The 11739-nt window shown below is 38.8% G+C and overlaps 1 protein-coding gene across 3 annotated transcripts in view; it reads right to left on the bottom strand.

The window, feature by feature from the left end:
* Positions 1–4740: 4740 nt before the first annotated feature.
* Positions 4741–11739, bottom strand: part of MATR3 (matrin 3) — a 61155-nt gene continuing 54156 nt past the window's right edge. For all 3 annotated transcript variants that reach the window (XM_019506559.1, XM_019506558.1, XM_019506557.1), the window contains 3 exons: positions 9180–9573; positions 8497–8618; positions 4741–6667 (listed from right to left, as the gene is read on the bottom strand). In XM_019506559.1, coding sequence (XP_019362104.1) covers positions 6617–6667; positions 8497–8618; positions 9180–9573 — 567 coding nt within the window. In that variant the 3' untranslated portion in view covers positions 4741–6616. The remainder of the gene's footprint in view (positions 6668–8496; positions 8619–9179; positions 9574–11739) is intronic.

The raw sequence follows: 11739 nt of genomic DNA, 5'->3' as shown, positions 1-11739 counted from the left end.
AGTTCATACATACAGCTTAGGACTTCAGGGTTATCGGATTTGGGTTGTTGCTTAAAGCGGGAGCGGGCAAACTGTGGCCCGTGGGCTGCATGCGGCCCACCAGGCCATTCTATCTGGCCTGCAGGGCCCCTAAAAAAATTAGAAAATTAATAGTTATCTGCCCCTGGCTGCCTGTCATGTGGCCCTCGATCGCTTGCCAAAACTCAGTAAGCAGCCCTCCACCCGAAATAATTGCCCGCCCCTGGCTTAAAGTCACACAGAGTTTGTTCTTAGTCCACAACAAGTTACGGAAAAGCAAGCCACTGCAAAAATATTTGAGAATTGCAACCATGAAGGGAGCAGGTAAGTAAATGATAGATTATTCAATAGGAACACACACGAAAAACTATATGGAATTACTGAAACTGAGTATGTTGGAACACCACAATAAAATGAGGCAATATAAGTTAAGTGTCCTGAGATTACATTATGATCCAACATCCCCACAACACATTAGGAGCCTCTTCAGAGGCTGCAGTGGGCATTTAATCAGTTCCTGGAATAACATCCCTAGTCAAAACTTTGAATATTGGAACTTAAGTCAATTACCTTTTTTTACACAAGAGAAATTTAAAAGGCAGGAGATTTTGTGCACTGGTCTAGTGATTAAGGCTCTAGGCTAAAACTCAAGAGATCTCATGGTGTTGATGAATGAATCCAGAGACCTCCTCTGAAACTATGCTTAATTCTTCACCCTTCTGCCTCATCTTTCATCTCTTCCACCTTTAAATGTATACCTTGGGGTACAGCTCATCTCAGACAATTTCTAATATTAAGTACAGTTGTGCAGAGCCCTCAAGGACCACAGGCAACATCAAGCACTATCCTGTATACAGCTCCCCCCCTTACAAGAGGGCTTTGCACTGCTGTAATAGATATTTAAATGAGCATGCCTGAAGACAGGCCAAGGAAGTGAAATCATTTGGGTAACCATTTACCTAAGACTAAATTAAACGAGGTTCTGAAATTTTACAGAAAATTGCTTTGGCCATTTTTGTGGGCTGTAGACCAAACAGCTGAGAAGTACTGGTTTGACAATTTAAACACATGACTCTGGTTCTGTCACTGCAGGGGTGGGTGAAATACAGGCTGCATCCAGCCCACCAGTCCATTTTATCCAGCCTGTGGGCCCCCTAAAAAAATTAAAAAATATATTTTTCTTCTCCTGACTGCCTGTCAACAATGACACGAGCCAGGGGCAGTAGGACCCAAGGGGAGCTGTCGGCAGGACACAGTGGGCCAGCCCAGCCCCTGCCATTTCCATGCTTTCCTGCCCCAGCACTGCTCCAACGCCATGTGGCTCCCAGCTGCATTGCTGGACCCAGGAGCACAGGCCTGCACCTGGGCCGGGGGGGGGGGGGGACAGTGTGTGTAGGGAGCAAGGGACTGTGCGTGTTCATAGGGAGAATCCCACACACACCCACCATACACATGCACCCCCACCCTTGCACTGCCATACATGCATAACCCCACACCCTCACAGCCACCACCCTCTTCTCACATGTAGCCCCCCCGACTCCATACCCACCCACCCCATATCCACACACACATTCCCTCACCCCATCCACCCCCAACAGACTCACCCCTCCTCACCCCATATACTCACCCACAATATACAAGAGTAGGACTTCATTTTAGAGGTGATTGTACATAATAGCTTATGTACACTACACAAACGCATGTAAACCAGGACAAAAATATTTTTGAAATCAAATTAATTAATGTTTTAGATGTTTTTTAGAATATAATTTGGTATTTTTCTGGTTCCAAGATCACAAAACCCCTTGCTGAAAGGAATACTTCTAGGGGGAAGGGGAGGGACTTATGGTGGCAAAGGTCAGGGGCTAGGGGGCAGGACTTCCAGTCATTAGCTGGTGACCAGGGGGCAGGGCACCTGTCAAGGATCGAGGCTACACATGCAGCCCTGGACAGCTCGCCAAAACTAGGTAAGTGGCCCTCCACCCAAAATAATTGCCCACCCCTGCATCACTCGTTACTTTTGTGTTGAATAAGTAATTTAAATTTGCCTAACCCAAGTTTTTCATCCTATAAAGTCAGCCAAGTCTGTTTTTCCTCAAAGATGCTGTGAAGTTTATGCAATGTTTAGAAGTCAACAACACTTTGGATCAAGTCTTCAGACCAGTTGACTAATATCTCCATCACCAAGCACTCAGATTTAAGTCCTCTCTTTTAAAGCCTTGTTGCTTGCAATACATAAAGCAGTTTAAGAGATAAAGACATATTAACCACCCCTATTCTGCCAGTAAGACTTGTAGCCACCTGCCCCATTTATAGTTTAGTAATGCCTGGACTTGGTTCTCTGAACTAGGCTCTAGTTTGAGTGCATGAATTTGTGATGTATAAGTTTTTTAGACTGGCTCATGAGAAAGGAGCTCTATCAGGTAACTAAACAAGCAGCCACTGCAGCTGCAGACTCTTACTGCCCTCTTGATTTCTCCTTTCCCACTTGGTGAAGAATAAAGTGGTCTGTAGCCAACCTCTGCCTACACCTCAATTCCTCCCGTTTCCAGTTTGATTTTGACCTAGGCACTTTCCACGGAGTTTTTGGTGGTTAATGGATGCAGGTGATTTTATTAGTCCCTGTAGTCTTTCCTACTGTGAACCACTAATCATTCTTCTACACAGTGGTTCTCAACCTTTTTTGTACCAGGACTCACTTATAAATATCAGTGGCCAGTCCCAACCCAGTGTCCCTCACTCCCGATCAACTGCCCCCCGCCCCCAGGCCCCTCAGTGTGTGGGGCAGGGGGACCCCAAGGAGCCCCTTGCAGGATGGAACTCTGCCAGCCTGCAAGGGGAAAGTCAGTTTCCTACATGTTTCTTCTTCAAAGGAGAATCCATTTTAAAAAGTCTGTTGATCCATTTTTAAAGTGTGTTTGCAACCCTTTCATATATTTTTGCAACTCACTTTTGGGTCATGACCCACAGGTTGAGAAACACTGCTATACAGAACCTGGCTCAGACCAAGCAAATAGCCTTTTTATTAGTAAAGATAGTATCAATGCAATAAGCAATTGTTCTTTTCCACCTAGGAGCTCCCCGCACTAGGTGCGACATGCTTTTATCGTTACCTGTGTCTATATGACTGCCCATAAAATATTTCAGACTATAATTCGGGTAGTACAGTCTCAGTACTCAGCCCTTTGCCTTGTACTCAAACCCCATTCTACTCTGTCCTTGCTTTCATAATCCTGAGTTGGATTTTAATGAATTAATTCCTCACTATTCTTGGTTTACATACTTGATCCGAAACAACTATTTTTCCCTATCTTTGGCTAGCTTAAACAGCAGAATCCAGGTTCACCTACACATTCCCACTTAGCACAGATTGCTATAAGATACTCCTGTTTTTATTGAGCCCATTCAGAAGCTGTAGATGGTATGGAAGACGGTTGTGCAGCAGGGTTTGATATGAACATTATTCCCACAAATAATCTATTTACTCCTAGTTTGCTTTTAGTGCAAAGACCCAGGCCCATGTGCCTACCCATGCACAAATAATATGCTTAAGAACTAAATTGTTAGGAGGAAACATTTTAGAGTGAACATTTTATTTAATATAAGCCACTATATATCAATTTTTCTTAGTAAAGAGTACATCCATGTTTTCCCACTTGCTCATTAGCTGATATAAAGGAAAAAGGTCTTTTCTTCTCAATGTCTGGATTATATTTGATTAATCTGTAAACACACGCTCAAATATCTTGGCATATAAGATGATTAAAATAGGACACAAGGACATAGACCAGATTTTTAAAGCCGTTAGGCACATACAAATTCAGATACACACATAGTGCAATATATTTATTTATTTATGGAGGTTGGACACCTAACTCCTAGATTCCAAAACTGAATGAAATTATCAGGAGTTCAGCATATAAATATATCCCAATGCTGAACAGCACTCTCAGGTTATGTTATCTTCAGATTGTGTCACAGCTTTTGTTAACTGTTAAACCTATAAAACTTACACTACTTAAAAAATTAACACTTAGTTAAGGAAAGAATAGATTACTGAATTGTGTAGCTATTTAGGAAGTGTGTAGGAAGACTAATGGCTAAGGTTTGGTTTTGTTTGGGTTTTTATTGCATTTTACACGGAAGATCTTTGAGGGCAGCAATCCCATTTCATGCTGTGCTCATCCGTATAGCAAATTTAATGGTAAAAAAAGAAACCAACTCCAACAGCAGAGCTGTTCAACACATGACGCCATATAGGCGCAACTCCTCCCACTGTTTCAGCTACTGCTGCAGTTGTGTTTTCTGAGCTCTCCTCTTCTCTGGTTTTTGCTTCCTGGCCCCACTCCTGGGGGTGGGTCAGCACAGCCTGTGAGGGCAAGGAAACCCAAGGATGGAAGAAAGGGAGCCTGTACAGCAAGGGGTAACAGTCCTTGGTCACTGAGTAGCTGGGCAGCCCTACTATAAAAATAACAGATTGTTTGATGAGAAGAAAGTGTAAACATGAATTACTGCAGATTAGGCTGACAATCTTTTAAAGGTGTATTGATGAAAATGTCTGCGCCATGTGCCAAGCAATCTTTTCACCATCATATACCAAGTCATAGGAGAAACTAACATTCTATATAGTAACACTCAAATTCTCAGTCAAACCAACTTCTCACAGAAAAAAAAAGTTACAGCTTCTTCTCAATATAATAAAACAACAGAACAACACTATAGTGCAGTCTTAGCTTGAGAAGATTTATTTTTATAAAATCCAATTCCTCATGTCTGCTAGTATGCCAAAGAAAAACGAACTAGTACACACTTACCAAGCAAATGAACCAAATATGATACACCCTTGTTTATCCAAACCCTGTGGAACAATCTTATGTTCACTTATGCAAAATGTGAACTATAATTCAAATAATGCAGGGCAAAAGAGGAACATAAAAACCAAAAGGCATAATACACAACAGTCCCAAAACATTTTTAAAAACCTAGTATGAAATCGAACATGCGTAAGTATTTACTTTTTCGCATTTTATGACAACCAGTCTGGTAATTCATATAAATGAGTGTTCATATAGAAGTGGGTTCAGATAAGCAAGGGTCTACTATACATCAAAATGTACTATTTATTCATTTAAATCAGTAAATTAACCCCCATCAAATACCAACCAAACACTACAGGCATACATGTCCATCTCTATGCCAACTGGCTTAGAGCAAAAATGTTATCTTTCCATTATAGTAAGTCAGTTATTCCTAAAATGTTCATGATTCCTAAGAATTTCAAAAAGTCTGAATCTCTGCATTAGGCAAATCCATTAATACTTACACTTTCACCAACAGGAAGCACTTGGAACAATTTCACTAACTGGAAGTTTAATTTCTGGATGGGCAATGTGTGCACAGTAAGCTTAAAATGTAGGGGAATGAAAGGGTATCAATGTAATAAGCTACTAAACCAAACTATTAAAACATGTGAAATTAAAATATTTGCTGAAGACAAGTCTCAATCTATTGTCACAAACAAAAAAAAGTGTCACAAGCACAGTAAATACATTGGTTAACATGCCAAACACCTAAAACAAAATTATTGTTGCCTAGGTTTGTTTATTGGTAAATCACTTTAGTAACCTGAATCCACAAATAAGCAGTAAATAATCAGAAAACTACAGATAAACACAGATTATACATGCAAATTCCTGTTCACATCTCACATGTGCAGGTACATTAAGAGCACAGTTCTAATATTTTGACTAAACCAGTTTTAAAATGCAGGTATGAAAAGTTACATGTGAAGAATATAAAGATACCTTTTTACATTTCCAGACTCAAATGCTGCTTTTGCGTATACTAAAGATGTACAATGGCTACAAGATTCAAGTTAAAGCAGTAAGAGCTCAAGAAAATAATACTGGTCAGAGAGAAGAATGGAAGTTTACATTTCACTAAAAATACACTGAATAGTAGGACAGGGAGGAAAAAAATCTACTGAAGAAAAAAAGATCACAAAGTTTTTAAAGCTGGCTACATACTAATTTCCTTATTATCTAGATAACAGTAATGACATTAAAAGAAACTTCAAACCAACTTTTTTTTTTTTTTTTAAATGCAAACCTTTACACTTAGACTTTCCAAAAATGAAATGCAACGACAATCTCACACTCCAAAATTAAACATCTGCTAGGCTCAGACTGAAATATGGAATGTTTTAGATGAAAGTAATAAAAATACCATGTCACTTTTTATTTTTTATTGAAGAGTGGAATTGAAGGACAAAATTTTGAAGCCTGAAAACAACTAAATATCATTGATGTTTACTTTCCATACATTAGCTTTTCATAAGTATGCAACAATTTAATAAGTGTCAATTGAAAGAAAAAGCTTCTGTTGTCATTCCCAGTTTTTCAAACAAAAAATCTGCATTAACTTAACTGTATATGCTTTTTGCTATAACATTGAACACATACAGACCTATATATGTCTATTATTTCACTAAAACAACAACAAAAAGTACAGTATTTTCCATCTACTATTTGTTTTGACTTTAAAAAAAGGTTAGCATTAAAAACAAAGCTGCTTTTTCCTTAAATCGAGCTTTTTGCACTTAAGCCTCTTTCTTTTGTCTGTGATCTTCTGCCATTTTATCCAGAATTCTCTGTAACAACAACAACAGTAGTCAATCACAACAAATCCAATCTAGTTAAGGATAAATTAACATGCTAATTAATTATGCCAGTTCTAATATCCATATTTCTAAACATAAATACATGATAAACACTGACAAATCTGTGAATTCGAAATGAAATGCATAATGATAACATGCCACATGACTGACTAGATTACCAAATAACATGCCTGACACTCCCCCAACATTCTTGCTCTAATGCTTGGATCCAATGCAGTGAATATTGCAAGAACTCTTTGAAGGATTGGATTTAACAAATTTAAAAGAATCAATGAGTAAGTTTCCTGTCCACTAATACATCAAAAAGGGATGATCATTTACTAAGCCCACGCTGCTAACTTCTACTCGAGAAGCAGTATGATCTGGTGAAAAAACGAACAAACTGATATTGGAAGAAAAGGGGTAAAAACAACCCTCCCCACCTCCCCCAAACTTCTGGTCTCTGTCAGATACATTTAAGGCCTACAGTGAGCCAAGTGATTGTCTTGATTTGCGTATCTATAAAAGCAGGTAAAAAACACACCACCATACCACACTGGGATCTTGTGGGGATTCATGTGTTACATTCTGACCAAGTATTATTTACTTGCCCACCTTTATAATTATGAAGGTGAGCAGACTAAGATGTAGGCAGCCCCTGGACAGAGAAGAGGCAGAATCTTACACTTGTGATGCAAATGCTGCTCTCCCCCACAATAACATTAACAGTAGTTCAAAAACAGCTCACTGGTGGTTATAGTTGTGACAGAGACAAATTTAATGGTAACTTCCAAGAGAAATTCTGATAAACTGCCACTAAGTCAGTTAACTCCCTCCCCAACGCCCCCCCCCATATAAATATCCAATACTTCAAATTTTCATCATTAAGGTCATTGAAATAAAAGCTACAGATGAGGTGATTTGTTCTACAAGGTCCTGTCTGCTGGCTGGATCCTCTGGCCTATTCCTCCTTTGCTGTCACTGTGCCCATCTAGTCCCTGAGGAGGCATCTCAGCTTCAGCGTCCCTCTATTCCCTGTACTGCTCTTCCTCCAGACTCAGTTCGACTCCTGTGCTGGTTGGAGAATTCCCTACTTCTATAGATGGTGCCTCTTCCCCCTCCATTGCAACTCTAAGCAAAGTCATTTTCCTTGCACTGGAAGGAATGAACTTTATATCTCCTGCCTGACAACAAACTAAAGATCATATCAGCTAAAAACAGAAGTATGATATAATTGTGAAGATTTACTGCATTACTAACTGTGGCAGTTACTGAGCATTTTTAAGATTTTCCTTCTTCCTTAGAGGTAGTGTATTAAGAGCAGCTCATAGTAAACAAACTTTATTGAAAACAGAATAAATGTATGTGATATGCTTCTGTACGATATTTAATTCAATCAGGAACAAATATGTACTCACATAATCTAAAATTGCAAATATAAAATTATGCACAAGAATTTCATTTTGGATTCTGGTGACTACATAGTTTTGTCAAGCTACCCTCAAGTAAGACATTAGGATGGATTTCAAAACATCCCTCCTGCGAAACTATTCCAACTTTTACCCCTCTATTCAATCAACAGTCCTATTATTTTCTAAAGTAAGTGAAAATCCTAACGCCTTACACCCAAACTGCCTATTACTCATTGTTTCCATCAAAAGCAACCTCAACAAAGGTTAACACAAAACAGCAGCTCTTTACAATCCTTGGATAACAAAATGTTCCACTGATTAAATACTTTCATGCTCTTCAACAGTCTCATCAAGTTTACTCCCCATGACAGAATCACTTCACTTAAAGTGAACTATTTTTTGCCTTACCTTCAACTTTTGATAATGAGGAAGGCTGCTGCAATGGGTCTTTTTTGCAACATCTTCATTTGTGTAGAACAGGGAACACAATTTGCAATAAAACCCTGTTTTGGGTACCACATAATTCACACCTAGAGAAGTAAACACCACAAAATAACTAACAGATCTACGCTATAACAATTTGTCTTTTAATGTAAAATGAATATTTGCTCAGCTAAATCTTAAAGTCATAACTCATTTTGCACTGAATGGCTGCTTTAGCTTTTACTATTCCTTGCTCTTATTTATTCAAGCCAGAACTCTAGTAATTAAATAAGCATATACTTGCCTACCGTGTTTCTGAATTAAAAAGAGTGGTTGCTCAATTGGTGCAGTTCTCTTTTCTAAAGACGATCTATTTTGGATCATTACAAAAGGTTTAAGTGATTAAACAACAAATCACTAGCGACTTAACTCTTCTAAATACACCTTTACCAGCCTAATTTGAGGCCAGAGAGGAGTTGTCATAGTAGGTTTTATGGAAAAAATAAAAAAGGACCAAGAAATGTCATAGAGTGGGAAGTCCCATAATGAAATGGCAAGCTTTGATCTTGTTTCCGTGGCTAACAAAGTCAGAAATAAAGAAAAAGAAATGAAAAATGCTACTGTGATGCATAAAGATGCATTTGAAAAGTAGTGGGAAACTTTCTTACCAACAGGAATGTTTGGCTGGTATGGTCCAATTCGATATTCATCTGGGGTAACAGTTTTCTCCTGGATGCTCTTTGTCTCCTGTTCTTCCTTTATATCTATATTTTCATTTGTACTTTTCTCTGTATCCTGTGCTGCTGTATTATCAGAAGCTTCAACAGGTTCAGACTTCAAATTCTCCTCAGTTTTGGTTCCATTTTCCAAGGTTTCACTTTCCTGTTCTGGTTCCTCAATCTTATCTACCTTAATTTCAGCCAAGCTATCATCATTTTTGCTAGCAGATTTAACTGCCAAGCCAGATTTACGAAGTTTCTGATGATCAGAGTCTTCTTCATCACCAACTTCATCTAGAGTCACAAAGCCTTCCATGCTCCGTGGGAAACCACCTACATACCGCTGTTGAGAGAAAATTGTTCCTATATCAGCCACTGGGTTAAAATATTGTTTTCTGCAAATTCTGCTTATTCTCCTAAAAGCCCTGTTTAAACCACCAAAGCACTGTTTAAACAATGTGTATAATGCAAATTACTTCCATGGTTTTAAAACTGAGTTTTAAAATAAATAGTTTAGACTCCTTCTAGAAATACTTTGCCATATACCTATACTCACTTTCCTTAATTATCTTCAGTTTGCCTAAAAATATTGTCTGTGACTATTCTAACAAACTCATTTCTACTCCTTTACTGGATTCATTTCCGTTTCTGTAGTGAATACATTATTAATTACTGCTGATTCTAATAGTTATTACACTGTTGCAATTTTTGGATGGCAGCAAACTGACCATTAATCCTTGCATTTGTTTGTCTGCAATAAGCTTAAAGCTATTTAGAAAATGGGAGATATTTCCACTAGAACCTCAATTTCACAGGTACCTAAAAAAGGAACCAATTTAAAAATCCAGCCTCATTGGCCAGTCCTGACTCACTGCCCCTCACTCTCAAGCCACTTCCCCCAGATCCCAGGCCCCAGCACCCCCAGAGGGGAACTCTGCCAGCCTGTAAGAGAAAAGCCATGGTTTCCCATGTTTTTCCTCCTTAAAGGAGAATCCATTTTTAAAAGTTTGTTGATCCATTTTTTAAATTTGTTCGCAACCCTTTCACATACTCTTGGGACCCACTTTTGCGTCATGACCCATGGTTGAAAAACACTGATCTAGTCCAACCCCCTGCTCAAAGCAGGACTGTCCCCAACTAGATCATCCCAACCAAAGCTTTGTCTAGCCAGGTCTTAAAAACCACGGAGGACGGAGGTTCCACCACCTTCCTGATTTTACTACCCTCCTAATGAGAAAATTCTTCCTAGTATTTAATCTAAGCTTCCCTTGCTGCAACTTGAGACTGTTGCTCCTTGTTCTATCATCTGCCACCACTGAGAACAGTCCAGCTCCATCCTCTTTGGAACCCCTCTTCAGGTTTCAGGCTGATATTAAATCCTCTCTGCATCCTCTTTTCTAGACTAAATAAACCCAGTTCCCTCAGCCTCTCTTCAGAAGTCATGTAACATTTGTAACTGTTCTTTTCAACGCATGAATATGTATTTTTAACTAACTTTTAAATTACCATTTTAGGAACTACTGAATTACTATAAACACTTCTTACCCCCCTTTGAAACAATCTGAACACGTTTAGCAAATCTCATTTTATTATTGCGATAGGTCAACTGCCTCTTAATTTCAACACAGCCCTGTTAAGTTTTTGTTAATGTGGAACTGGCACCAGTATTTAACATTTTGTATAACAACTATGACCCTCTTGCATTCACAGACAGACCCTCTAGCACCCATACTTTAGGGCAAGGACCATATGTTACTTGTTTCGAAAACGACCCAGGCAGTATCTCAGCATTTGAAAATTAGGAACCTCCAAATTCTGAGCTAACTTCCTACAACTATAAGCTGTTTTGAACAGAAACTTTACTACCTGATAGCAAGAAAACTATAAAAGGTGGTTAATTCCCTTCTCTGACCACATGCTCCTGCTTGAGAGACAAAGCAGGTCTGGTCCAACCTTCATATTTGATACAGAGTAAACGTGTTATATAACCTTTGCATCTTTTACCAAGCATGCTAGTTGCTTAAGGTGGCACCTTCCACCCAAGACAATTATGCAAACGAAACATTTCTTTGATTAACACCAGAGGGAGAACCAAGAATGAAATATGGTGACAGACTGGTGGGTGAAAAGGTTGAGGGGAAGAAATAGAAAAAACACCCTCTCTTAAAGGCAAGGCTTTCTTAATTTCAACTAGATTTCAGTCCAAGTTACATCTACCTAAAAGTACTGCTAAATATAAGACTCTGAAATCTGATAATCTCGTCTGAACAAGTCTTGATTTTAGTGGAAACTAAAGATCTGAAAAACAAGCACCTCAGGACAAAGCAATTCCTAATCACTCTACTATTCACTGTAGTCAAAAAGGAGCAGGGAACAATCCAGGCAGCAGACATCAAGTTACAATTTGGCCTTTAAACACATGATCTCAAACTAGACAGATCCTATACTGGGATACTACTGCCTTTTCTTCACAGGAAGTGGAATACAAAAAAAAAAAAAAAAAAAAAAA

The sequence above is a fragment of the Gavialis gangeticus genome, unplaced genomic scaffold, assembly GCF_001723915.1.
Source record: "Gavialis gangeticus isolate Ggan-Ray unplaced genomic scaffold, GavGan_comp1, whole genome shotgun sequence".
Taxonomy (NCBI): Eukaryota; Metazoa; Chordata; order Crocodylia; family Gavialidae; genus Gavialis; species Gavialis gangeticus.
Note: the sequence above shows the minus strand (reverse complement) of the source record. Positions and strands in the feature narration are given on the sequence as shown.